This window comes from Kryptolebias marmoratus, linkage group LG11, assembly GCF_001649575.2.
Source record: "Kryptolebias marmoratus isolate JLee-2015 linkage group LG11, ASM164957v2, whole genome shotgun sequence".
In the NCBI taxonomy this organism is placed as follows: Eukaryota; Metazoa; Chordata; class Actinopteri; order Cyprinodontiformes; family Rivulidae; genus Kryptolebias; species Kryptolebias marmoratus.
Window position 1 is genome coordinate 12,314,767 of NC_051440.1, and position 27,252 is coordinate 12,342,018.

General features: G+C 38.3%; 2 protein-coding genes across 8 annotated transcripts; both read left to right on the forward strand.

The window, feature by feature from the left end:
* Positions 1-2,647: 2,647 nt before the first annotated feature.
* LOC108230215 lies at positions 2,648-14,316 on the forward strand. Of its 6 annotated transcripts, XM_017406249.3 has the most exons (32): positions 2,650-3,111; positions 3,766-3,817; positions 3,923-3,940; positions 4,033-4,104; positions 5,977-6,078; positions 6,627-6,662; positions 6,787-6,867; positions 7,048-7,137; positions 7,247-7,330; positions 7,431-7,520; positions 7,608-7,655; positions 7,768-7,842; positions 8,145-8,210; positions 8,291-8,374; positions 8,487-8,561; positions 8,947-9,036; positions 9,147-9,209; positions 9,646-9,735; positions 9,824-9,913; positions 10,026-10,100; positions 10,400-10,489; positions 10,578-10,667; positions 10,823-10,894; positions 11,238-11,327; positions 11,415-11,507; positions 12,263-12,337; positions 12,417-12,500; positions 12,817-12,879; positions 13,072-13,137; positions 13,252-13,377; positions 13,458-13,608; positions 13,720-14,316. In XM_017406249.3, the coding sequence occupies exons 1-32, from the start codon at positions 2,809-2,811 to the stop codon at positions 14,180-14,182; spliced, it is 3,147 nt and encodes a 1,048-aa protein (XP_017261738.3). In that variant the 5' UTR covers positions 2,650-2,808; the 3' UTR covers positions 14,183-14,316. The 6 variants fall into 6 exon arrangements, with proteins under 6 accessions (XP_024859392.2, XP_017261740.3, XP_017261741.3 ...); XM_025003624.2 differs by lacking the exon at positions 12,817-12,879 and having other exon boundaries at positions 2,648-3,111; XM_017406250.3 differs by lacking the exon at positions 6,627-6,662 and having other exon boundaries at positions 2,649-3,111.
* Positions 14,317-16,239: 1,923 nt separating this feature from the next.
* On the forward strand, positions 16,240-27,228 carry clpxb (caseinolytic mitochondrial matrix peptidase chaperone subunit Xb). Of its 2 annotated transcripts, XM_017406226.3 has the most exons (15): positions 16,240-16,521; positions 17,345-17,412; positions 17,707-17,867; positions 17,978-18,092; positions 19,360-19,514; positions 19,606-19,765; positions 21,138-21,179; positions 22,427-22,603; positions 22,711-22,875; positions 23,658-23,746; positions 24,621-24,785; positions 24,878-25,177; positions 25,513-25,605; positions 25,702-25,808; positions 25,920-27,228. In XM_017406226.3, exons 2-15 carry the CDS (start codon positions 17,367-17,369, stop codon positions 26,008-26,010), a joined length of 1,866 nt encoding a protein of 621 aa, XP_017261715.1. In that variant the 5' UTR covers positions 16,240-16,521; positions 17,345-17,366; the 3' UTR covers positions 26,011-27,228. The 2 variants fall into 2 exon arrangements, with proteins under 2 accessions (XP_017261715.1, XP_017261716.1); XM_017406227.3 differs by lacking the exon at positions 21,138-21,179.
* The last annotated feature ends 24 nt before the right edge of the window (positions 27,229-27,252 follow it).

Genomic DNA, 27,252 nt, shown 5'->3' on the forward strand with positions numbered 1-27,252 from the left:
CACTGCTAGTAAAGGCTAACAGCAAGCAAGAGACAGCATGAAGATAAAAGAACTCCACACAGGTCAGAAACAAAGCTGTGGAGAAGTGCAGAAAACAAGTGGACAACAGTGCAATTGCCTGTCTCTCTGTGTTCGTCTCTCCATTTATTCATCCAGTTTCTTTACCTACTTTTCCATGCAGGGTTGTGGGGGGAGCTAATGCCTGTCTGTTGAAGTTATTGTGCAGTATGTGGGGTATGCCCTGGACAGGTCACAGCTCCACATAGAGAGAATCAACCTTTCACGCTCTCACTGTCTGCAAAACACCTTGTGACCCAGTGGACAGATTTCAATGAAACTTTCAGCTCTAACTCAGTCACGTTTACATCTATTGAGCCAAAAGTCGGTGAGGTAGTAGCTGAGAGTCATTCTCAACAAATACTTTGAGTGCTAAAAGCTCAAGCAGGATCTTCTAAAACTTTGGCTTTAACTGTTGGAATCAGTCTTTGTCTGTTTGCTGGATGGACAAATGGATGGATTTGGATGAAACTCTCAGAACGTAATGGTTGGATGTACATCTACAACTGATTAGATGTTGGCACTGAGGGTCAGGTGAAGCTTTCTGAAGTGTTGAAGAAGCTTGTATGAAAAAACAGAAAGGGCTCGTCACTCAAAGCTTTTCTGTGCGGTCCTATTTGGTGGCATCTGGTGGCCAAAAGTACAAAGTGCAGCTTGAATCTACAACTTGAAATGAACAGTTTCATTATGACTGCCCTTTCTGACAGCTTCTGTTTGACCAGGTGATATTTCTGTCTAACATCAGGCTACTGTTGTGGTGCATTTAGGGGTTGGGGTAGAAAAAACTAATATATGTGTATTTGATTAATAAATAATTTTGATTTGATTTTAGGCATATAGTGAACAAACACTATATAATAATATACAACACAATCTTATATATGTAATATCCTTAACATACTTATGTATTTAACCAGTGGATTTTTATACAGTATATATCATATTTTAACTTACATGTATGATTTGGACCTGGGTGTAGAAGTGCTTATGAACTGGGTCAATAAACACACAAAGCATAAGGTTTGCTCGTACAAAATCACTACAAATCCTGCCAATGATTTGCTTCTTTTATAACCGTTGAACTGTGTACCGTAACAGGGATGTACCCAGTGAAGCTTTGGGTGTCATTGATCACGTGACTCTGGCCATACAAGTAGCAATGTATGTTTTTTTTTTAATTTGTTTTTTTGTTTGACACATGCACCAGAGCTTCAGCTTCAAATGGCCCATCATTAGGTCTAGGAGTCAACCTGATCCAAGATGGCTGTCACAGTTAATGGACCCTAGCAAACACAGAACGCTATAGTACAGTCAACTTTACAGATATTGAAGTTTACTGTAACTAAAATGGCTACATTTTTCAGCTAAGATGATCTTAGTGTAAAACTCTTACATGAAAGGCGGGGGGGCTGATATGCACCCCTTAAAGGAATACTAGCCCTTTAATTAGGAAATGAAAAGACTAATCAGAGAAACATCCAGGAGGTTAAAGATAACCCTGATGGAGCTGGGGAGCTCTTTTGCAGAGATGGGAGTATCTGTCCATAGGATAAAATTAAAAATAAGGCAGATTGTTTGGATTTTTTTTTCCTATAAAGCACAAGGAAGAAGGTGCTGTGATAAGATGAAACTTATACAGCACCTCTCATCATGCTGAGAACATCAGTCCTACAGTGAAGCACGGAGGTGGCAGCATCATGTTCCGGGGATGTTGTTGATCAGCAGGAACTGAGAAACTGGTCAAAGTGACAGAAAAGAATAATGGAGCAAACTACAAAGAGATTCCTGAAGGAAACATGCTTGAGATAAGACCGAGAGGAGTTTTAAGACGGGGACAGGGGTTCACCGTCCAGCAGGACAATGACCCTAAACACACTGCTGAAACAATACTCCAGTGATCCAAAGAAGAACAGTCATAGCCCAGACCTTAATCCAACTGAGAATCTTTAGCTTGATTTTAAAGATGGATGTAGAAGCAGCGTCCACCAAACCTGAAGTTGATGGAGCCGTTTGGACACAACCAACGAGCAAAACTTCTGGTGGCTGAATGTACCAAGTTTGAGGCAACATACCTGAAGACACTTGATGCTGCAATTACAGCAAAAGGTGCCTCTAGAAAATACTGATGTTGAAGGAGTAAATACATATGTTTATTTGTAGAATGACTTATAATCTAATTAAAAATCCATTTAAATTCCAGATTGTAAGGTAACAAAATAGAAAGAGCAACAAGGAGGGTGAATACTTTTGCAACCCACTGAATATGCACAGTAATAAAGAAAAAAAGCTTTTATACAAGGGATATTCTGACACCCACACATGTATTTCCACACAGCTCTGCTGAAAGTCTCTGAAAGCTCTTTTGTCGACTCAAACAGTCTGGCCCTTGTTTCTTACTTCTTTATTTCCCTTCCATGTAATCTTGAGTGGGCTGGGCTGGTAATAATATTGAAAGGCAGAGCAGAAAATGATGTGAGGTCTCATACAGTACTGTCTCAAGGGTATGTCATTCTTGAAATATGTCCACCAGCAGGCCTACAGATCCTGTTTCCCAGATGCATGTTGCGCAATGCATCTCGTGTCTCCTCCTGGAGGCGCTCAGACACATTTTGACATGTTTACTCCTCTGCAGAAGCCCGAGTGTGGCTCCCCACTGACGTGTCATCGGTTGGCAGGTCGGCAGGTTTGCGCTCACGGATTTCAGAGCTCGGCTCACTTCGCAGCCGAGGGATCAGGGAGCAGGTCACGAACATGAAAGAGAGGAGCGAGTGTTCCCCCACGTGGAAAGCGGCGCTGGTGGGTTTGTGCGCGCTGCTGCTCCTCCTGAGCTCTGCGGCTGTGGTGCTCCTGCTCGTTCAGCACAGAGAGCTGGCAGAGGAGCTGGTCAGGCTGGAGTCCCAGATGCAGGAGCTGTCCCAGAGCTGCCGGCTGCAGGCCGCAGTTCTGCCAGAGGAACTTCTGGAGACCGGAGAGCTGAGGAGGCTCCGCCGCAGCAGACGCAACCACGACCAGGACCAGGACCACCTGATGCTCATGACATACTCTGTGTTTCCAGTAAGACACAAATCAGTTTGTTGAACTTCTGATCACTGTATAGAAAAGGGAAAGAAATCAGCAGTTTATATTCTGCCATTTAGGATCAGGACATTCCCTTTTCCCCCTTTTTGGGATTAGGCACCTGCATGTTATTCAAAGAATCCAGGAGTCTGTTGCAGTGATTAGGAGAGGTTTCCTGGATGAAATGAGCAGCGGAGCGTATCTGCTACTGTTCCTCCCTAAACTCATACTCTGAAAAAACCTGGCAAAACTTCAGAGGTTGAGCTTTGAAGAAGAAGAAGAAAAAAAAGAGTACAAGCTGTAACAGTAATTTTTTCCTTTATTGATTGATCTTTAGTTTTATGCAAATAATACAACATTAAAGCTATTAAATGTAAAAATTTAAAAGAAACCTAAAGAAGTTTTGTCTGATCAAGCAGAAGAGATGTAGTTTTTATCAATTTTGGCACCAAAAAAAACAGCTGATACTGAACATTTATTAAAGAATATTATTAAAAACTGTTGTTAATTGACATTAATTCAATTAAAGAATCAAGATATAGCTGAACAGTCTTAGTTCTAGTTAAATATTTGCAAAATAGAAATGAAAATATTCCAAGTATGATGAAAGTCATCATAGTGTTTCTTTGTTTTTTTTATTTCAATTTTTAGGTTAAAGCTTTCCTGGATCTGTGTAACAGCTCTCAAGGAATTTGTTTAATAGGTACGTCCATTAAGCAATATTGTGATTATTTTCCATTCTAGCAGCATTTTTATTTGTGATTTCTCAACTTTATACTGTTTAAATAAAATATTTGTGTGTTTTCAGGTCCACCGGGACCTCCAGGTAAAATAAACCTCTTTTTTTTTTAAATTTGGTGTTTTAACTTTACCCAAGTCTGTCACGACTGTATCAGTAATTATTTTTCTGTGTGTCAGGTTTGCCGGGCAGACCGGGCCCACCAGGACCCCGAGGTGAATCGGGTCCAACAGGCAGACGAGGAAAACGAGGTCAGAGAAATTTTGAACGTTTCGACAAATCTAATAATCGGTGGAATGGCCTTCTGTAAAACGGCAGCCCAAACCGGATAAATAAACCCAGAAGCCAAAGTTGTTTCCATGTTTCAAACAGTGTGTCATTGTTCTGCAGGGATTGCATAACACGATCGTCCCACTCGCTGTCTGCAGGACTCTCTGTCCACATCTGCCACTTTCCCTGTTTACGACCCCGCCGTGCGAATGTTTGGTGCCGCTGATGAACTTGAATTATTGTGTTTTCAGATCCTTCCAAACAGAAAGCCAGCGTGTGACCAAAGTTTTTCTCACGTTCCAACGTCTCTGGGTTTACCAAGAGTCGTGTTTTGACAGATTTAAAAGCCTCAGGCTCATTCTGCCTTGTGTTGTTCAGTTTGGTGACTCAAACTGAAAATCTGACAGCCTGTCAGTAATTAAAAAAAACAACAACAACAAAAGAAAAACACACAAAATAAACCCTAAGTGGATATTGTTTGTAAAATGTCAACAAAACAAAAGGACAGAATGCTGTAGTTTGTGAATCATTTTCTCTGTGAGTTTAAAAACTGAACAAAGTCTTGTTAAATGTTAATAGTTTGGGCAAAGTGTATCATTATGTTTCTGCAAAGACGGGAAAGGGTGTGTTTTACACTGGTTTTAATAACAGTCTTACGTAGTTTTCAAAAAGAAAATTACCCTAATCTTTTAATCGCCCCGCACCGGAGGCAAAGGCAGGGCAACAAGGTTTTTGTTTCGTCTAAACCGTTAGCCATAATATCTCATGAACCACTGAAGGAGTTTTAAAAGTAATGATTGGACATAAATCTACAACTGATTAACTTTTAAAGTTCAAGATGGCTGCCACAGTTAGTCAACCTCAGCAAACAGAAACCTGCTTTAATGCAGGCGATTTTACAGACACTGAGCGTCAGACTCCGATCACATCCCACGAGAGATCAGAACGTTGCTCGGGATTGTGCATGGGGTTATTTTCAAGGTTTAACCAAAACAACCATAACTTGGTCATTTCTAAACAAGATGATTTTAGTCTAAATCATTGGAATGCTCGTCCTGTAATTTGATGTTTGAGTTCAAGGCCTCTTCTGTTGATGTTTTCAGTGGGTGACAACACCAGACTCTTTAGCATCCATGAGCAGAACGGAGGTTTGCATTGTCTTGCTGAAATAAGGAGTAACCTCCCTGAAAAAGACAGAATTTGGCTGTGCACGGGCCATCATTTGGATGGCAGAATATGTTGCGTGATTCAGCATTATTGTTCCTACATCCATCCTAGACTCTGTTTGCACAGATTCCCTTTGGTTCATAACAAATGCTGCCTTTGAACCATATGCTGTAAAAGAAAAAAAAAAAAAAAAACGCCAACAAAAGATTTCCTTCCTCTTTAGCCTGAAGGATTGAGTGTTTGTGGAATTGAAAACGAATGTCATATTTTGACTCAGCGTACTGCATTCTGCCTCAGTCCATCCCAAATGAGCTTGTGTCCATGAAGGGGGAAGTCAATCTGGAGACTGAGGGCTTGTTGTTTTTTATTGCTTGCCTCTAAAAGGGGATAATATTTTTTTGTTTTTGCGTGTGTTCGTTTGTCTGTAGCAAAAGCAAAAAAATCTCATGAACCAGTGGACTGATTTTATTAAACCACTGTATGTAGATCTCTAGATCTGTTTAACTTTTGGAGACAGCTGAACATTTAACATTTAAATGAGGAAAACTGAGCATTTGTTTCTCGTGAGATTACCTTTCTTTGGTACAGTTTTTAGAGACTTTACAGAGATGTTATCAACTTTAAGCTACTGTGTCTCTGCTATTATGCTGTAAGGAAGTTATTGTTGATTATCTGTCTTTGTGAAGGTTTTCCAGGTCCTCCTGGTCCACCGTGTCCCGCCTGTTGTCCCACTGATGTGAGAAACGCGTCCATCAGAGAACATGTTCATCAAACCAACGTGTCAAATGGTAGGAACTCTGCCAGAGAGGAGGAGAGTTTTCTGTGTTCAAACAAAGAAAATCAACTTAAATGCCAAAATATTACTTAGGCTTTACTCTGAATTCAAAGTACATCAGGTAAGAAAACTGTTTAGAAAATGTTCTGCATTATTTTGAACGAAATAAGTTGAATAATCCACCTATGTGCACCGTGGAAGTCCACGAATCGTTTGTAAATAAAACTGCTGACAAAGTTCAGTGTCTGCATCACCAAAAAAGGTAAATTCGGCTTGTTTTGATTTCAGTTGAAATGCCTAAATGGTTTACATTCTATCGATTTATTGAGGAAGTCATTCACACTTATTGTCTGTAAATTTTACATGTTTATTAATTTTTTAACTGAAATTTAACCCCTCTGAAAAATTCCTTATGCATTTGAGCTTAGCTGAAATTCATTTACCCTCGTCTCCTTTTCTGAACTCTTAGGCCTGATTTGTAAACAGCTCATTTTAATGTTTTTTTGTTGCTTTTTTGTATGAAAACAACAAATCCTCTTCTCCTCACTGACACGCAAACAGCTCAGACAGACGGAAACTTCAAAAATGCTTTGAATGGTAATAACGGCAAGAAACATCTGAATGGAAATGTGAAATAAAATAGTAACCACGTTGTAAAATACTGATTTTTCTTAAGTGCAACACAAAAAGGATTATATATTTATTTTGTTTCATCCTACAGGGACACTTGCAGTAAGCCCAGGTACCAACAGGGAAGCCTTCAACGGCAGCAGAAACATCACAGACGGCACCACGACAGCAGGTCAGAAAGGACCGTACCGTCTGGTATTTCTGTTTTCTGGTCAGGATTAGTCAGTTTACATACCACAAGTCTGGTGTTTTAAAGGAGCATTTTCTCTGCTTAAATTCAAATCCTAACTTGACCAGTGTTCACTTTGCCTGCTGTTTTGTCCTAAGCTCTTTAAATTTTTATTTTCTACAGACTTGGTGTCGCCCCGTCCAGACCATGAGCGTGCTGCCTGGATGAACACCAGCTCAGAAACGACAGAAAAAGATAATAAATTACTGACAGGTAAATTGTGGAAGTCAATTAGCTCACACTTACATGACTTTTTGATTAATTCACTTACAAATTAGAGCTCATACGAGACTCACCTTATTTAATCCAACTCTCCCAACAGTTAGACCAACACCGAACCCAGACCATGAAGGCAGACAGATGTTAAACGTCACTGACTTGGAGAAACTTCGAGACTTTAAACTCGGTATGTGACCATTTTAGAGGCAGAAAGAAACTCTGCCAACAACATTTTGCTTCATTAAAGAGCAGACCTTTCCCAGTTATTCATATATATTTTTCTTCAGAATCTGAAATGTCTCATTCAGCTGAAAACAGCAGCAGTCACCAGAATGATACCAACTCTGAGAAACATCTGGACACAGAAACTGTCTCTGGTAAATAGCTGAGACTGTTGAGACAGACCTTACTTTGAGTATGTGAAGACAAAACAAAACAAAACAGATAACTTTTACTTTCTCTAGACCCAACACAGAACACCGGAAATTTTACAGAGGGGCAGTTTTTACCAGGTTAGATCTGCTCTGCTTCTGGCTATAAACATTGAATTGTCCTCTTTTTCTTTTGTGCATTTAGATTAAAAGTGCTCAAGCTGAATGTCTAACATGTCATTTTATTTTGTAGTTCCCTCGGATCGAGACCAGAACAGTGCTGCCTTCAATGACAGCAGAGACAATACTACATCAAGCCTGAAAAACGGTAAAAATAGTCAGGATCTGCGGTTTTTTAGTTATTTTTTTGTGTTCGGTTTTATGATTATGTTCTGTTTTGTGATTCTTGGTGTAAAAAAAAGAGGTGTACAATATGTTGTGTTTATTATCTGTTTGTTTTTTTATTTTATTTTAATTAAAAAACAGAAAAAAATTGAATTTTAAGGTTCACTGTAGTAACATAAAGTTAACTGAACTGTACATGCATAAAAGCAGCATATGTGTTTTCAGCTACTAGTTGAATCCTTTCTTTGTTTATTTTTTTAAAATTTATTTAAATTTTTTTCCCAGAACCACCATCTGTACCCTCAGATGAGCTCAGAGAAGCTTTGAATGTTTCGGTCTTCATGGAATCTGGTAAATCATTAAATCATCAAAATCAACCTTTGCCTTCATCGAAATTTCATAGTTTAATTAATTCTGTTTATTTCTTTTAGGACCAGAATATCGTTACGAATACGACACCCTGAAAGACTTAAACGCAGAAAATGTTACAGAGGGACTAATAAAATTATTACCAGGTTGGAGCTCCTCTGCTTCCAGCTATAAACTCTGAATTTTCCTCTTTTTCTTTTGTGCGTTTACCTTAAATGTGCTCAAGCTGATTGTCTAACATATTATTTTATTCTGTAGATCTTATGGATCTCCTCCAAAACAGTGACGCCTTCAGTGACATCAGAGACATTTTTAAATCAATCCTGGAAAATGGTAAAAATGTAGTTTTATATTCTATCTGAAAGGTTGAAAAATGGGGTTTGGGTCTAAAACCATTTAAAAAATGTAAAATATGTTACCCATATTTTTTGTTTGTTTATTTTTTCATAAAATATATTTAGATTTAAAAAGCTACATTTAAGTTTTGTCATTAACCGCAGTAACGGGAAGATGAACTGAAATGTAAATTATTTCCAAAAAGAAGTTCATAAAGTCAGCATTTATGTGTTTCAGAGACAATCAGAGATGCTTTGAATGGTTCTGATTTTACCAATTAATGCAAAACTAAAAAATATTCAACCATCAAAACTGTGGAGAAAAGATGAGCTTTGACATTAACAAAATTATATTTTATTTGTTTTGTTGAATTTTCTTTTAGGACCAGAAGATTTTTATGACAATGTCACCTACAGCACCCAAGACTTAAACACAGAAAATGTTACAGAGGGACTGATAAAATTATTACCAGGTTAGATCTGCTCTGCTTCCAGCTGTAAACTGAATTTTCCTCTTTTTCTTTTGTGCGTTTAACTTAAATGTGCTCAAACTGATTGTCTAACATATTATTTTATTCTGTAGTTCTTATGGATCTCCTCCAAAACAGTGACATCGGAGACATTATTCAATCAAGCCTGCAAAACGGTATAAATGTAGTTTTATTTTGAATTTAGGTGAAACAACATTTCACAGTGAAACTTGTATTCAAATAGGATTTCTCTTCTTATTTTGCACTCCTGTCCATAAAACTGTATCGCTCGTTAACAAAAGACCAGTTTCAAACATTTTTAATCTTTTTTTTTTAGTAATTTAGAGCTTAAAATGTGAGAAAATGGGGACCAGGTCTTAAAGCAAAGGAAATGTCTCTTTTAGGAATCTTGTTTTTTTCTTAAACTATCCATTAAAAGGAGTGCAATATGTTGTGTTTATTATCTTTGTTAAAAAAAGAAGTAAAATTTGAGTTTTAAGGTTCACTGTAGTAAACTGAACTGTGAATAATTTCCAAAAAGAAATGCATAAAAGCATCATTTATGTGTTTTCAGCTCCTTGTTGAATCCTTTCTGGGCTTTATTTTTTTCAGAACCACCATCTCTACCTTCAGACGAGGAGTTTCAAGGAGTTTTGAATGTTTCTGACTTTAGTAATCATCAAAATGCAAAACTGGAACCTGGTAAACCATCAAAACTGTAAAGAGAAATCAAGCGTTGACTTTATCACAACTGTGTTTAGTTTAATTGTGTTTAATTTTTTTTTTATAGGACAAGAACATTTTTATAAAGATGTCATCTACAGCTTTCTGAAAAACTTCAATTTAGAAAATGTTACAAAGGGACTGATAAATATACCAGGTTAGATCTCCTCTGCTTCCGTCTTTAAACTCTGAATTTTACTCTTTTTCTTTTGTGTGTTTAGCTTAAATGTGCTCAAACTGATTGTCTAACATGTCATTTTATTCTGTAGATCTTATGGACCTCCTGCAAAACAGTGACGCCTTCAGTGACATCAAAGACATTCTTAAATCAATCCTGGAAAATGGTAAAAATGTAGTTTTTATATTTAATATACTGTGGAGAACAAGAAAGGTTGAAAAATGGGGTTTGGGTCTTAAACCATTTTTTTTTTTTTGAAGTTAAATATTTTGCACATATTTTGTTTTTTTGTTTTTTCATAAAATGTATTTAGATTTAAAAAGCTACATTTAAGTTTTGTCATTAACCGTAGTAACGGGAAGGTAAACTGAACTGTAAATAATTTCCAAAAAGAAATGCATAAAAGCAGCATATGTGTGTTTTCAGCTCCTTGTTGAATCCTTTCTGGGCTTTATTTTTTTTCAGAACCACCATCTCTACCTTCAGACGAGGAGTTTCAAGGAGTTTTGAATGTTTCTGACTTTAGTAATCATCAAAATGCAAAACTGGAACCTGGTAAACCATCAAAACTGTAAAGAGAAATCAAGCGTTGACTTTATTAAAATTGTATTTAGTTTAATTCTGTTTAATTTTTTTTTTATAGGACAAGAACATTTTTATAAAGATGTCATCTACAGCATTCTGAAAAACTTCAATTCAGAAAATGTTACAAAGGGACTGATAAATATACCAGGTTGGAGCTCCTCTGCTTCCGTCTTTAAACTCTGAATTGTCCTCTTTTTTTTTTTCTTTTTTCCCATCTGAATGTTATTAAGATTGAAGGGACATTTGACAGAACACCGAGACGTTCTGTTGAAGGTCTAACTTGTCATTTATTTATTTTTACAGTTCTCCTGAATCTCCTCCAGAGGAGTGATGCCTTCAATGACACCAGAGACAGTTTTCAGTCAAACAGGGAAAGTGGGTAAAAACGTCACTCTGTGTTTGATATGGGTGAAACATTTCATAGTAATCTTGAATTTAAACAAGATTTCACCACATAATTTTTGAATACTATTCATAATATATTGTTGCTAGTTAACAAAGGACTAGTTTGAACAGTTTCAAACATTTGTTATCCTTATTAGTGATTTAGATGCCAAAAGATGAGAAGATAGGGTCCAAATTTATTTTTTGTTTTACTAAATATATATACTAAATACTGAATTTTTATCAGTAGATGTTTATATATATGTGTTTGTGTGTGTGTGGGTTTCAGTTCCTCTCATTGAAGCCTTTCTTTTTTTATTTTTATTTTTTTCAGCAATACCCTCTCTGCACCCAGCTGAGAGAACTGGAGACCATTTGAATTCTTCTGACTCTAACAATCATCAAAATGCAAAAACAGATCTTGGTAAACCATCAAAACTGTGTAGAATAATTAAACTTTGACTTGTATGAAAACGATGTTGAACCTAATTCTATTAAAATAAATCTTTAGAGCCAGGGTATTTTCCTGAAGTCGTCATCAATGGCAGCTTGAGTAGTTTGGATACTGAAGACGGTACAGAGGAATCAGTAAAATATTTACCAGGTACTCTCCAACTTTAAAGGGATAGTCTGGTCGTTCTTGAAGTGATGTTCAGTCAAATAGTTATCAGTAGTTGGTACCATATCAGCTGTTATGTTAGTGGGCAGAAGCATCGACATTACTAAAGATGGATGAATTGTCTCTGCTTCCTCCTTTTTAAAAGTGAAACCAAAATGTCCTTTTCTTTGGGTGCTGCCATGTTGTATTTTCGCTCACTCAATACAAATGTCCCGCTGACACACCCTCCCGTCTCGCTAACAGGCTGCTGTGTTGTCAGTCACTGTGTAACGTGACACTTTTCTTAAAGCCTCAAATAACTAACTGAAACTAAACGTGTTGAAAAACTGCATTTTTGAACATACGGCAACAAAGTAAGAACTACACGAGGCAACAGAAATCAACAGATGAAAAGATTTATATGATTTTTTTTTAGGTCAGGAAAATGTCTAATTTATTTACATGGATATCAGTTATGCAGATATAGTGTGTTTCTGTGTCCGTTGAGTAAACTTTTGGACTGAGTAGACTCGTTAATCAGGCGGTCTGTAACGTTCGGCAGCCTCTCAGCTCCATCTTTAGGCTAGCCTGGATGAAAACTTCTGCCCTTTTCTCCACACGCCGTGCTCTATGGCTGATGTCACGGCTGATAAGGAACAACAAATCAAAAATGACCAGACTACCCCTTTAAAACCTTCTTCGGTTGCTTGCATTCAAACTGAAGGTGCTTTACTTGTTTAACGAGCTGTTTCACTCTGCAGGCTCACTTGAAGCAGACCTTTCCAGCGATGCTTTAAGACACAACAGAACTGTGAACAAAACAATGATAAAAACTGGTAACGTCATCATGACTGATGCTTCCATCTGTCGGATCTGCATCAAATTGTTTATCTGAACGTTATCTTTATCTTTTAGAGTCACCGTTACCAGACGGAAACAACAAAGATACTTTCAACGTGGATGACTCCAAGAAACATGAAAACGGAAATGAAGAACGTGGTAAATCAGATAAATTTAACTTCATTTAAGATTTGATAAAAGTTTGTTGTCATCGCGGCTATATGAAATAATTCAATGACATGAAATGTTTCTCTTTACCAGAAAGAAAAGCCAGGACGATACAAAGACAGTGCTAAAAACATAAAATGTAGCCAAAGTCTGAGTAAAAATAATATGTTTACAAAATATTTCACTAAACCTGTTAATTTATTTGCTACCATCAAGAACTTTTTATCAGGATGACAACTGGCACCTTGAATGATACATAGAAAAATGTAAAAAAATTCAGTTTTTCAGATTCAGTTTTATTTTTCAGACATGGATCACAGGAGGGACGCTTTAAACAGCAGTGTCAGGATTATTAAAGAAATGAAAAGTGGTGAGAAACCATCATGTGTTGCGGTCCAAGTTGTTCACTTTTAATATTACTTGACCTTTTATTTTTTCTGTCTTCTCGTTAGGTCTGCGGCTCAGTCCTATTTAATATAATCAGTCAAAGAGTAAAGTTAAATATGTTATCAGTGGGATTCGTTATCTCCAAACAAATCAACTTTTTTTCCCCTTTTTTCAGACTCTTCACATCGGTTGCAGACTTACAATACAATCAATGTGACCACTGAGAAACGGGCTAAACCCGGTGAGGGCATTTTGTTGAATTAAGCTCTTTATAATTAATTTAATTATATGTACCGTCAGAATTGGTCCTTGTCTCTTTTCCACAGTTCTTAACTTTATGCTTCTGTTCAATTAGAATGCAGCATTGAAGCCATTAAGTGTTCAGGGAACTCCACTAATACGCAAAGTACTTATGGAGTCTGGATGTCGGACGCATCACGGCCGGAGGACAGGAGACTCTGGGTGGCCGAACATTTTTCAGGTGGTTTAGTTGGCAGTCGTTGCGATCTCGGTTCGGTGACGGGTTTCCCCTGATTTGATGTATTAACATTTCTCCGCCAGGTCGAGTTTTGCACGAGTTCAAGAACATTTCAGCATTCCCGGATGCAAACCACAAAATCATAGAGCTCACAAAGTTCTTCCAGGGGTGCGGCCATGTTATTTATAAAGGATCGTTTTACTTTCACAATGGAGGATCAAACCAGCTTGTAAAGTGGGTGTTTTTTTTTTCTTTAAACGTGTTAAAGTTGATGTTTTAACTGTCCAAGAACGTCTGATGATAGCTCTCCGTCTCGGCTCCTTTATCAATATTTTTATTTCACAGGTTCACCTTGAACACAAGGAGAACCGCCACCCTGACGATGCCCTACAGCAGATATAACAACCTGAGTTACCTCTTCAGGAACTCAAAGACGTATTTCAAGTTCGCTGTGGACGAAAACGGCCTGTGGGTCATCTTTGCCTCGGACGCGAACGATAACACCGTGGTCGCGAAGCTCAACCCGGACACCTTCACTGTGGAGTCCGTCATCAACACGGCATTCCCCACAGCCAAAGCAGGAAACGCTTTCATCGTGTGCGGCGTGCTGTATGTTACAGATCACAGAGACTGGAGAGTGACTTTCGCCTTCGACCTGAAGACGCAGAGTCCTCTGGAGGCGAGCTTTGGTTTAAGGCAGTCTGATGGCATCATGGCTATGCTGTCCTACTATCCCCACGAAAGTCTTTTGTACATGTGGAACAATCGAAGTATGAGCACCTGCAGGGTTAAATTCAAACACGCCTAGAAAGGAAAGTCCAACTTCATAAATAAGAAATCAGCTATGAAATCTCATCAGTTTTCTATGTTTTTAAACAGCGACTTAAATCAGTTTTTTATATCTGTATTGTTGCAATAAATGTGTGACCTAATGTGTGAGTATTTACTGACGTAAACATATTGATTGGTTTTAAAGAGCATGACCAGATCCACTGTGTCGACCGACAAATGTGACACAAAACAAATCTCGCTTCATTAAGGTTCAAACAGGCAAAAATTTTACATTTAAAATTTTAAATTTTACAAATAACTTGAATCAAAAGGTCAGTAGAGATGGAAAAACAGTAGTACGAAATGTTCAAATATTCACTTTTGATACAAAATCTAACCAAATGCCTAATGGAATAAAGAATAATAAGCTTTGTTTAGAAACAAAGTTAGAAAATGGTTCATAGTCACAAGATATTATAGATAAAAAGAACTAAAACAGAAGTGTCACAATTTTTACAGGTAATCACAGCAGGGAGCCTCACTAAAGCAAAGACAAGCTATCAGTTTAAACGTGTCACCTGTTTCTTTTAGTAATTATACACATAATTTGTGCACAGCATGAACTTTAGGAAGTAAATACTATTAGCTCATCCTGTGGATCAAACTTGATTTATACTGACTGATGACACCACATACCAGTATAGAGGGAGACGGTGGTGGTTAGAAATGCAGCAAAAAACAAATTGTGGGCTTTATAATGGAACAGAGTCAAGTTTAAAGGTCTGAAACAGACAATATTGTAGTTACATATACAGAAGATTTTAAAAAAAGTTATTTTATTGTGGTTGATTTATTGTGAAGTAGAAGAAAAATTCAAAGCATCCTTTTCTTCCTTTGGCTGTCCCTTTACAACAAAATTTAAGTGTTGGTAAGGTTTATTTTGGGTCAAATTGGTGTCAAATTATCAGTTCACAACAAAGAAAGGCTGACTTGAGTGAATCAATATCCAAGGGACAAGGTTTATCTGTAAAACACTGAATCTTCTGTTTTTTCTGGTTTTCTGCACATGGCCAACAAGCTGCTGTTGTTTTTCTGGTGTAAAGCAAATCAAAAAGGCTTCTTTAAATAACATCAACCTATTACTTTTGCTTAACAAAGAAATGTGCTCAAATATGAAGTAAAGTATATTTTAACAATTGTTAGAAAATACATACCTCCCTTTTCTTCTCTTATTCTGAAAAAATTGATATTTTTGGTTCATTTTAATTAAATGGATTGGTTGAACCATAACTAAATGTACCACATAAAATACACTAAATCAGTTGTTTTATAATTATTATTGCATAATTTCTAAGATTATATTGCATTTTATTGTTTCTTTACAGTCTGAGTCTAGAAATTAAAAAGCTTAAAGTTAACTTACTATCCAATGTAAAGCCATTATTACACAGTTCCACACAACAATCAAAACTTAATAGTATTTGTCTGTCAGTTATATGCATTCCTCGTAAAAAAATAGGGATCCAGTCTGTTTTCACAAGTTCTCTGATTTAAAAACAAATACAAGACAGGGGTGATCAAAAATACAGGCACTACACAATAGATGTGTTGTGGTTTAATACAATCAACCCCCCACCCCCACCCTCCCCGACACACCCACACCCACTGAGTACCGAAAAATTGGGTAAATATTAGTCATTCTAAAAAGTTAAATATACACAGAATTATTTTTTTAAACAATGCCAATCAATGTTTTTGAGTAAATATTCTGATGTTTTGTTTTTATGTTGCTGGTGTTAATTTAAAAAAAAAATGCTATAGAAGTAAGTATTCAACCAGTATGATCTATTTCATTCATGAACTTATTTATTTGAGTAAAAATTTTAGTAATTTAAATAGTTTGTTATTAACAACCTCCAAAAGCCTTTTTTACAGTGATAATTTCACAATACCTGTGCAGTTGCTTCTATTACGAGATGTCCCTGAACGCCTCGGCCGTCGTCCTTTGCTTGTGTAGATCTCAAGGTATCTGGATAAGTTAGGACCTCGTAGACACGAACGGAGCCTCCATGTTGCTGTTGCTGTTAACATGTTTAAACATCGTCCGCTAGCGGCTGTTCCAACAGGGAAGGCTAGTTAGTTAGCTAGATGTAACCTAGTTTGCACCAGCAGCAGGCGTTACATCACTTTGGGTCGTGTCCCACCTGGGAAATAACGGCCTAAAGGAGCAAACTCCTCCTAATTCGTACAGAAGGCCATATGATACTAGCATTAGTCATTGACCTGTCAAACAAGAAGAAGAAAGCGACAGCATTAGTGACTTAGCATTTTTTTTTTTATCCCGGGGGTGCTGCCAAAACGTTTTCATCGTGTACTGTGAGTAAAACTACCAAACTCTTTAAATATTGACTTTTCAAATGTTGTTGGACCTTAGAATAAGGCTACGTTAATTACAAGTGTGAAGTCCTTGTGGTTAGCCGGTTGTGTAGCATTAGCTTCAGTCAGAGCTGTTAGTCATTTCTCGCTGCCCGTTGGGCCTAGCTTCAGGTAGCTAGCAGTGACCCGTCCAATAGCGACGTAGCTTTAGATTGTTTGTTTACTGATAGCGTGAGCAGGATTTAAGATAAAGAAGTATATTTATTACATTTGATTAATAAAAACACCTAATTCCCTTCTATGAGCAGCACTGGCTGCAGCTGTCGACTGTTTATCATCTGTTTTCCTAAAGCTAACAGTGACGTTTAAGGCATAAAATGTCCCACGTTTTCAAGTGCAGCGTCAAAATCTTTTGGCCCGAGTAAATTTTCAGATACGTCTGTCTATTTATATAGCTGTTTTCAAACATACTCTTGCTGTAGAGTTCACTTTTGATCTAAAACTAGCAGGAGGCTATTCTCAATTGCACCATAAATATGGGAAAATGGTTTTGAAACATTAAATTGGCCTTGTCCTTGCACACAGAACTTGTGTATTTTAGTGTTTTTGATAGTATAATTATAATTCTTTGTACTTTCACAATATCTAAATATCATAGGGTAACATCTCAGGTAAAAAATAATGTTTTTTTTGCACTAGTATCTGAAAAACCAGTTTCTGTCACAGAATGTGGGTCACACCGGTCTCTCCTGATTATTACTGTAGTCTGTCAGCCGCTTGTCTCCCCTCCCTGCAATGTGTTTAGTTTATGTTTTTTTTTCAGGATCTTTCAGACGAAAGGAGAGATGTCCTGTACATGCACCTCAGCTGCAAGATTGTTCCTTAGCAGAGGTAAGAAAGAGGAAGCGCACACTCGAGTCTTCCAGCTTAAACTTCATGACATTTGCTCCTGCTAACCTACGTTACTGTTTGTTATTACAGTCGTGTAGTTCATGTTAGCAGCAGGTGGAAAAGCCACTTTAGGAGTTGGGTAACTATAGATAGGCTGGCCTTGTTACAGCACACATCTTTCTGTGGTGTTGGGCAGTCTGAGTTCGCAGGTTGTTGTTGTTTTGTGGAGTAAAATTGAGTCACGCTCTTGTGATGAATGTGGAGAAACGAAAGCGAATGTTCCCGGTCTTGCAGGGTTGTCGTGCACCCGAAGCCAGCTGTTCTCGCTGAGTCGCCAGGGCTTCCGGGAAGCCCACTTTCATCCACAGGTGTGTGTCCGGTCGTTTTCAGAGACCGCCGTCTGTTACGCAGCTAAAGATGGGACGACAAAAGACAGCGGAAGTGACTCCGGAAAGGTAAACTCTTAGAGGATGAAACTCATTTTCAGCAGACGGTCCTGTATGACTGTTTTTATACTTGGAATCGGAGTAAATAAAAATACCCCACTGCTGTCCTTTGGTCTTAGAAAAGTGTCAGCGAGGGAAAGAGACTGTCTGGTTCTGGAGGATCAGGCAAGGGTGGAGGCCAGCTCCGCTGCCCTAAATGTGGAGATCCCTGCACACATGTAGAGACCTTTGTATGTAAGTAAATCTATTGCACTTCAACAAACATTCATAAAAATAAGAAAAATGTTTACATTTCAGACAGTTGTAGAACCATACCTGTTAAAGATGTTTTGTTGAAATTTTAGCCTGTAAAAGTGTTTGTTTTTAGCCAATAATGGTCTGTGTTTTTTAAAAAAGATAAATAAAGACAGGTTTTGATTGTAAAATATCCAAAAGTGTTGAAGAATTAACACTGCCAGTAGAAGTGTGGGTGTCATTTTTATTTGCTTGCTGGGGAAAAAAACAGTTTGTTTGACCTTCACCTTTTTGTAAAAGTACAGCTGCACCGTTCTCCATCAGTTTGGCAAAAATGTTGTTTTAATCTGCGAGTCTGTAGTTTCAAAGTGTTTTTGTTATTGAGGCAATTCACCAACCTAAACAAACCTTGAGGCTGGACTGGATAAACTGCAGTGCAAACGCAGCATTTAAACGTGCACCGCAAACAACCGGGAGAAATGTGTGTTTCATTGTCCTGCGACAGTTTTCTGTTTTGTTTTGCAACTTCACCGCCTTTTGAGCTGATTAGTTGCTGCTTTCAGGAACGGCTCAGACAAACAGATCACAGATTTTGGCCTCTTTTTTTTTTCTTCCAGATTATAAATGCTGACTGGTTTTTTTCCGGTCATAATGAGTAATGTAGCTCTTTCTTTTCCTCACTTTCTACCTGTGTACTTTTCATTTTCATATATGAAGTGGAGTAATAATTTTATTGGAGTTTTATTTATTAATTTATTTTTTCATGTTTTTTTGTTGTAGTTTATTTCACCTTCACTTGCTGACCTCAAAGACAGGCAGTATAAGCAAACACAACCATTTGTTTTTTTAAAAAAAACATTTTTATCGTACATAAAAACACAATTTAAAAGTGAGAATAAATGTGGTCACAGCTGTTCTTACAGCCGCAAAACATGAACCATAAAGTTCACAAGAAAAACAAAGTAATCCAGTGTTTTCAGGGCAAATAAATCATTCTAGGATTAGAAACAAGAAACGCATGTCTGCAGTTTTCTCATTGGTCCAAACTGTATTGTGCTAAATTATGAGATTTCAGTATGGTTGTAAACTTATTTTTTATTATATATTAAATTATAACAAGTAGTTTTAAATTTGCTTCATGCCTTTAGCAACATTATATTCTTCTCTTAAAAAGTTTGTTTTTTTGCTGTTTTTTGTTGTTTTATTTTGTCAACATGTTTGTAAAAGTTGCCCTAACTTAATTGTTTTTGCATGTGCTCTTTTGTAGCATCAACACGGTTTGTGAAATGTGAGAAATGTCATCACTTTTTTGTGGTCCTGTCTGAAACGGACTCTAAAAAAGGGCTAAACAAAGAGCCAGAATCCGCTGCGGAGGCAGTGAAACTGGCGTTTGCACAGAAACCACCTCCTCCCCCCAAGAAGGTAAGAAAGCGTGATCGACAAAGCCGCCAAAATATTCGCTTGAAGTTTTAAACGTGTCGGCAATTCTTTTAAACTCATTGTTTGTTTTTAGATTTATGCCTATCTGGATAAATACGTCGTTGGCCAGTCTTACGCAAAAAAGGTCCTGGCCGTCGCCGTGTACAATCACTACAAGCGCATCTACAACAACATCCCTGCAGGAAGCCGACAGCAGGTGGAGGTGGAGAAACAGCCGTCTTTGACACCTCGTGGTCAGTGCTTTTTGTTTTTCTAAACTGTATCGTCTGTCTTATTCTAAATATTATGTGTACTGCACAAGCAAACCAGGCTGTCACTGTAGACGTGCGTTCAACAAAATCTGTTTTGCTGCAACACACTTTGGCATTTGTTGCGTAATTGTGAGCTCTAACAGTAAAAGTACAATTAAATCTAACAATAACGTTAAAGAGGATGTTCCGAGTCACTCGAGACCGCTTGGAATAACAAAAAAATGTTTAAAAGAAATCTTACAAAGAGCAACCCAAGCCCTTACAATTTTTTATTTTAAAATCTATGCGCTGATACCAGTACTGTGAGCGTGTACCCGGACTCAAAAAAAGTGTTCAGTGCAGATTGAGATGCCACAAGAATATGTATCAGAAAAGATGCAAAATAAGCTTCTGAAACTTTCATCTATAGCTCACAGTTAATTGCCCATTAGTTATAGATACAGGTGTATGTATACATTTCTAATTAAGATTAAAATGAATAATCAGGAACTGTGGCAAGAATCATTAGTTTTTTGTTCTTTAATACATGGCATGTTTCATTTAAATAGACTTCTTCTTTGTTTCAGGAGTGTTATTTCATATTGTCACATTATAAATTACTTTTTGCAATTTTAAGTCCCCCCCCCCCCAAAAAAAAAAAAAAATATATAAATATATATTCTAGCAGCAGCAGAATTCCAGACTTTAAAGCTGATAAAATCTAGTACTGACTCTTGGAATCTGGTTCTTCTGATTTGTGTAGAAAGAGATGCCAGCTGAAAGACCCTGAAAATAAAATTTTACTAGAAAATAAAAGTCCCCTTCCAGCGATACTCCGGGAATTATGGTTAAAACCCTTCATTTGTCAGGAAAATAAGTTACCTCTGTCAATTTAGGTTTATATGTATTTTATGTAATTTCAATTTTAATTATTATGGCCAATCATCAGCATCCAATTCTGTATTAAAAAAATAAATAAAAAAACCTAAAGCAGCAGTTCTCAGACATACTCCCCCCCCCATTTACAGTAAAACACTTTAAGTCTGGTTAAAACCGATGTGGGGGGTCCTGAAAACTTCCTTCCTCCAACAAGAAGCGCAAGTTTAAGAAGCCCCTGCATTAAAGTGATTTAATCATGTAAAATTATTCTAACTTCAGTACCAACAAACTTGGATCTAGAACGTTTGAAGAGTTTTTAATCTCCATAAATAGCTGATGGCCTTCATCATAGCTGGTCGTGAATCATAATCTGTATTATTTGGCATTTGTTCAATGATTATAACACGCAGACATCTTTTAAGGGACTGTATGTATTGTCGGAGTGATAATGATAAGTGATAACATTGATTTAAGCACTTTGATCCTCTGCTTGTAGAGCTAGAGATGAGAAGACGAGAGGATGAATACAGATTCACAAGTAAGTGACTGACCTCCTTACTGTTATCTGACTGACATTCTTTCTGTTATCAGCAGTGACATAACGTAACACCTAATCAGTAGCTTTCTGTTTTTTTATGGTTTTGAGTTGCACAAATGCCAAAATGTACAGACCACGGTGACTCCTCAGAGACCTGTTCTGCCTCTTTTAGTGATTTATATCGATTCATTATGATTTGATTTATCTAATGAATAAGACATTCTTCAGTCTAATACTGTTTGTGTAGTCTGGCCATTCTAAAATGTAAGTTTTAAAATCCACAGTCAAATAAAAAGAAGTCTAATTGTCATTGTTGAGTATGTTTTTGATTTTACCTCACTAATTTTTATTGTTTGTGTGAAGATTTAAATCATAAATTCTACAATAGTTGTGTTTATTTCTGACAGACTTGTAGCGGTGTGGGGGACAGGGTTAGGTTAGATTAAAAATCTGCACAGCATGATTTAAAAACATCTGTCAGTCAACTCACCTAATCCTTTTTTGGAACACCATAACTACTCGGTAATTCACTTTCTCCAATTTACATTTATTTTCCTGTTTTTTTTTTTCTTTGGTTTGAGGTATGTTCTGGTAAAATAATGGAGATAGTTGACAGTAGGACCATAAGAGAACTGCACTCTGTCAGTGTGGGAAAGCTGGGGAAGAGATGTGTCCTAAAAAGGATTAATCTGTGTTTTTTAAGCAAAACTGTAAACCTAAATGTAAACATCTAGCAGCTTTAAACCTGAAATTAGCCACTATGAAGCTTAGTTTAGTTTTGCTTTCATGCTTAGCTGATGCCAAAGTATGTAATCCTCTACATCCCTGTTATGCACCATATTCAACATTATTTACAGCTCAGTTGAATTGTTGCTTTGTCACCTGATTTACTCCGACCCAAGACATTTTTCTTTGAACCGTCTGTAATCCAACACGTTGTCTGGGTCAGCTCACATGACCTTTGGGTCATGGGTCATCACTGCTGACCAGAGAAAATCATAACAAGGCAGCCTTTACGACCTACATTCAGACTGTTGCTATGTTTAGGCAAGCTGTCATTTATTAACTCCTCCGGCACTGACGAAGGTGTATTTTTAGCGCACATGTTGAAAATGCTGCTCAGAAAAGAATACCACATACCAGCATTAATGAATTACTTGTTTGTATAACAGTGTTTCAGGTATTTCTCAGATACGTTTTCTTGCTTTTCACTCAGTCCTAACGCAGGGTTTGGCTTGTTGTTGCAGAGCTGCTGCAGATTGCAGGGATCAGTCCTCACGGAAATGCTCTGGGCGCCACCATGCAGCAGCAGGCGAGCCAGCAGCCGCTTCAGGAGAAGAGGGGCGGGGAGGTCCTGGACTCCACGCAGTCAGACATCAAACTGGAGAAAAGCAACATTATACTCCTCGGTCCGACTGGTTCAGGTTCGTCTCTCGTCAGCGCCTCTGTTGGCAGGCCAGGTGTGCGGTTTGTTTGCGTTATAAATGTGCCAAAGGTTGTTTACTGACGGTTCCTCTTTTCTTATTAACAGGAAAAACATTGCTGGCGCAGACACTGGCGCGTTGCCTTGATGTTCCGTTTGCGATCTGCGACTGCACCACTCTGACTCAAGCTGGATACGTGGGAGAAGACATCGAGTCGGTGATTGCCAAACTTCTGCAAGATGCCAACTACTCAGTGGAGAAAGCACAGCAAGGTGGGCAGAGGGGCTATAATTAAAAGCAGGGTCAGAATCTTGCCATATGTTGAGGCAGAAACTGGAATAAAGAAGTCAGATAAGGTCAGGCGTACATAAACATTCAGCTGAAATCATTATAATCTAATGACTTGAAATAAAAATGATGTAGAGTTTAGTTACAGTGAAGCACAGAGTAACCAGCAGTGCTTTTAGGAGACAGCATGTTCCAGGTTTACTTTTACCGTATGGTATATATTTTTACCTTAGCTGCCAAATAAACCTAAGTTTTGCACAGATTAATATTTCCACTTAATGGTTGTGAAAACAACAAGTATCAGTTCGACACATTTTATTTGGAGACGCCCAGGCCCAACAATCTCTGATTCATTGAGCTGTTTTACATTTGCTGGGTTGCTGATAACACGAACTCAGCTCTGAACACAGTTTCCCTTCTTACTCGTTTCCCTTTCCAACTGCTGCTCGACCCTTTTATCTTCTGAGGTCTGTCCTCAAAGAGGCCTGAGTCGCACAAAACTGAGCGAGCTGTGGCCGATGCCGCTCCTTACAGCCTGCAGCTCTGATCAGGATTTTTTCAGCGAGGTTTAAAATGGGAGCTGTGGTGCTTGGATCTGTTGTGTTTCGACTTAAAACATGTCGCGCGGTAAATTCGGTTGCCACTTTGTGACAGTGTGTTTAAAAAAAGGACGTGATACGTCTTCTTCAATGACAGGGACTGTGGTCACGGTAAGACATTATCCCAACTGTTATTGTCCTGTCCTGTCCTCCTGTGTCACGTGCAGGTATTGTGTTCCTGGATGAGGTTGATAAGATTGGCAGCGTGCCTGGAATCCATCAGCTAAGAGATGTGGGCGGAGAGGGAGTTCAGCAGGTCAGTTTTACCCAGATTGCTTTAAAAAAAAAATCCCTTGCAATATAATATCTAATGAATACGCCTTCTAAAGTCATTTTGAGACTTTTTTCTGTTAATGTTCTTGTAGAAAATGTCCAGCCTTGTTTATTTATTTGTCGACATTCAAGTCTTAAATATATTCATTTTAAAGTGTATGACAAAGATGGTCGTACTCTCAGATTTAAGTTGCTAGAGCATCAGATGTTCAGAATTTCTATAAAGAATAGAAACTAGGATTATTAAATTCAAGCTTATTATGTCTCAGCTTTGTTTATGAACATCAAGCTCATTAATTACTGCCCGCTGCTAAAGGCGATGATGTTTTTGCCTGTGTCTGTGTGTGTGTTCGTTTGTATGTCTGTTAGCAAAATATCTCATTATTCTGAACTGATTTTAATAAAACTCTCAAAGTAATCACTGGATCCACATCTACTGGTTACCTTTTGCAGTCAATCCAATTCAAGATGGCCACCACAGCTAATTGACCTCAGCTGACTCAAAAATGACTAAAACGGTTTCACAGAAGTTGAGCTAAAGTTTTGTTTTAGTTGAGTCTTCCTCAATGCGTACAGATTTTGCAATATCACCCGAGTTTGTGCATAATGTTTACAAAGTTTGACTCTCTCTCTCTCTCTCTCTCCAACATTTCTCATCATAAGATGAACTCAGTCTTAAACTCTGGCATGAAAGGCGGTGGAAGAAGCGCATTTCTTTAAGAAATGTTAGGCTTTTATTTATTGTGTTTTAGCTGGGCTTTAAAAATGGGGCGACATATTTACATTCGTTTGCGTCCTGTACTGATTGACCTACAGGTGTTCTGATTTTTTTTTTTTTTTCTCCACTTCTCTCCCAGGGTTTGTTGAAGCTCTTAGAGGGTACAATTGTCAATGTGCCCGAGAAAAACTCCAGAAAACTAAGAGGTGAAACGGTGCAGGTTGACACGACAAACATTCTGTTTGTTGCATCCGGTGCTTTCAATGGCCTCGACAGGATCATTAGCAGAAGAAAAAATGAAAAGGTACATTTTAGCACATATTCGGTGTGTTGATAAATGTATGATTAACCCATTTCCTGCCTCACGAGTGGTTCTCGTGTGTTTCGTCTCTTCAGTATCTGGGTTTTGGAACGCCCTCCAACTTGGGGAAGGGGCGCCGGGCAGCTGCGGCGGCGGACTTGGCTAACAGCAGCGGTGAGACGGACACGGTCGCAGAGATCGAGGAGAAGGACCGGCTGCTGAAGCACGTTGAAGCCAGGGACCTGATCGAGTTTGGAATGATTCCAGAGTTTGTTGGCCGCCTTCCTGTTGTTGTTCCCCTGCACAGTTTGGATGAAGATACGCTGGTCCGGATCTTGACTGAACCTCGCAATGCTGTGGTGCCGCAGTACCAGGCTCTGTTCAGCATGGACAAAGTAAGGATTCTGTCTTTTTGTTAGTGATTCAGCAAAGAATGAAGCACAATATCCCCGGCAGCTCACTTTGTGAAGCACTGCTATACTTTTGCTCCTGTAACAATAAAGATGCAACAAAAAAAGGTTTCCACCAGGATATGTCCTGATAACAGTCCTTTGAACTAATCCATGCACTCCTGAGACTGTTTGCTGGATTAGATTTTTTTTCTATCCCTGAAACAAATTTCTTCTGTCAACTATAGAGGAAAAATGTCATATTTGTGAAAAAAATCGGTCCTACCTGTCGTTCTGACTCCTTGAATTAAAAATAACCTAACATTTTTTTTCTGTTTTAGTGTGACCTCAATGTCTCCCAGGATGCTTTGAGGGCCATCGCCCGAATGGCTTTGGAGAGAAAAACTGGAGCTCGTGGCCTCAGATCCATCATGGTTTGTCGTCTCACTTTTTATTTCTCTTTTGTTTATTTTAGTAATGCATGATGTTAGTAAAAAAGAAAAAAAAACTAATTGTTTTTCCACGTACAGGAAAAACTCCTCCTGGAGCCCATGTTCGAGGTGCCACACTCTGACATCGTCGCCGTTGAGCTGGATAAAGATGTTGTCCAGGGAAAATCAGAACCCAGATACATCAGGTCCGTATCGCAGGACAGGGACGGTCATACTGTACTACAGATCAGGTTCATTAAGCTGTGCAGAGTGTGCTGTATTTAAGTTTTAACTGGACCTTGGTTCTGAATTTTCAGAACTCCAGCCAAGGAGTCGGCAGAGGAGGAGTACGACTCCGGCATCGAGGAGGAAAACTGGCCTCGGCAAGCAGACGCTGCTAACAACTGAACCACGTCACTTATTTCACCCGCAGGCCGTGCTGTCTGAAATCATTTAGATCACCATGAACCTTTTGGTGCCGAGCTCGGTACCGGCTCTTTTCTTACCGCACCTGGCAAAAAAAATAAACGGTGGACGCCGACGAAGACGTTTCCACGATGAACAAGAGAGAGAAACAACCTTTGGTCTCTTGTATCAAATAATTCTCTAATGGTGCACTCACAGTGTGGACCTTTTACGAAATATTTCAATCTCTGGGGATTGTTAACAGTTTATCTATATAAAGATAATGCAATTTTATTCATAAAAAGTATTTGTAGCTAGTTTGTATTCTCTTTGTGGTGATCGGCTGTACTGGCAAAGGAAGCAAATGGAAATTATGGGATCATACTGTACATTTGAATACTGGGGGGAGGGTTGGGGGGGGCGGGGCGCTTAGAAAGTGTAGATGTGATGTTACTGTGTTGAGAAATGCCTTACGTCACGAGGGCATGATATTCCATGAGCACATCAATATTTTGATGTTTCTTTCTTTACCACCATTGTACTAATGGTGCTTGGAGTGAAATCAGTTGTAAATGTTCAGCTACACTGCACAGGTAGTCTTTGTAAGCAGTTTGTACGACATGAGCTCTTATTTGAGGGACGTATGAGGAAGTACAAAAAAACAACACACACACCAGCAGGTGAGAGAGATGAGCTCATTTTTAAACAGCCTGAATGGTTATTTTAGTGTTCAGCTTCCTCCTTTAGCCCACTTTTTAAGAAACAGACCTCTGTGTCGCACGATTGATACAAACAGCAGAAAGTAGTAGTTTGTGTCCCTTTTTTTTTTTTTGAAGTGATGAATCTTCCTTTTGTTCTGTTGTTGCTGTCCTCTGATATAAATGAGTGAATCACGGCCCTTAATCAAACAGAAAAACATGTTCTTTACTCGTGCGCCGGTGGGCCCTTCACCCGTAGTGCTGTGTGTGTGTGATCAAAACACCATCTGGGCGGTCTCCAACTCAACCACGCTGCTGTTCGTCCTCTAAAATCCAACCAGATCTCTTTTTCCGTTTTCGATAAAGTTTTATTTTTCCTCCTGTGAAGCTTCAAGCTGCTTTTCTACCCTCAGAGGTCTGTTACAGAAACTAGAGACACCACCCGCTTCCAAAAGGCTTGTGAATCCCAAATTTATTGTGATTGTTCAAAAATATATAAATAAAAAGCTATAAGTGGAAAGTTTAATCTTGTGAAATGTGAAACGTG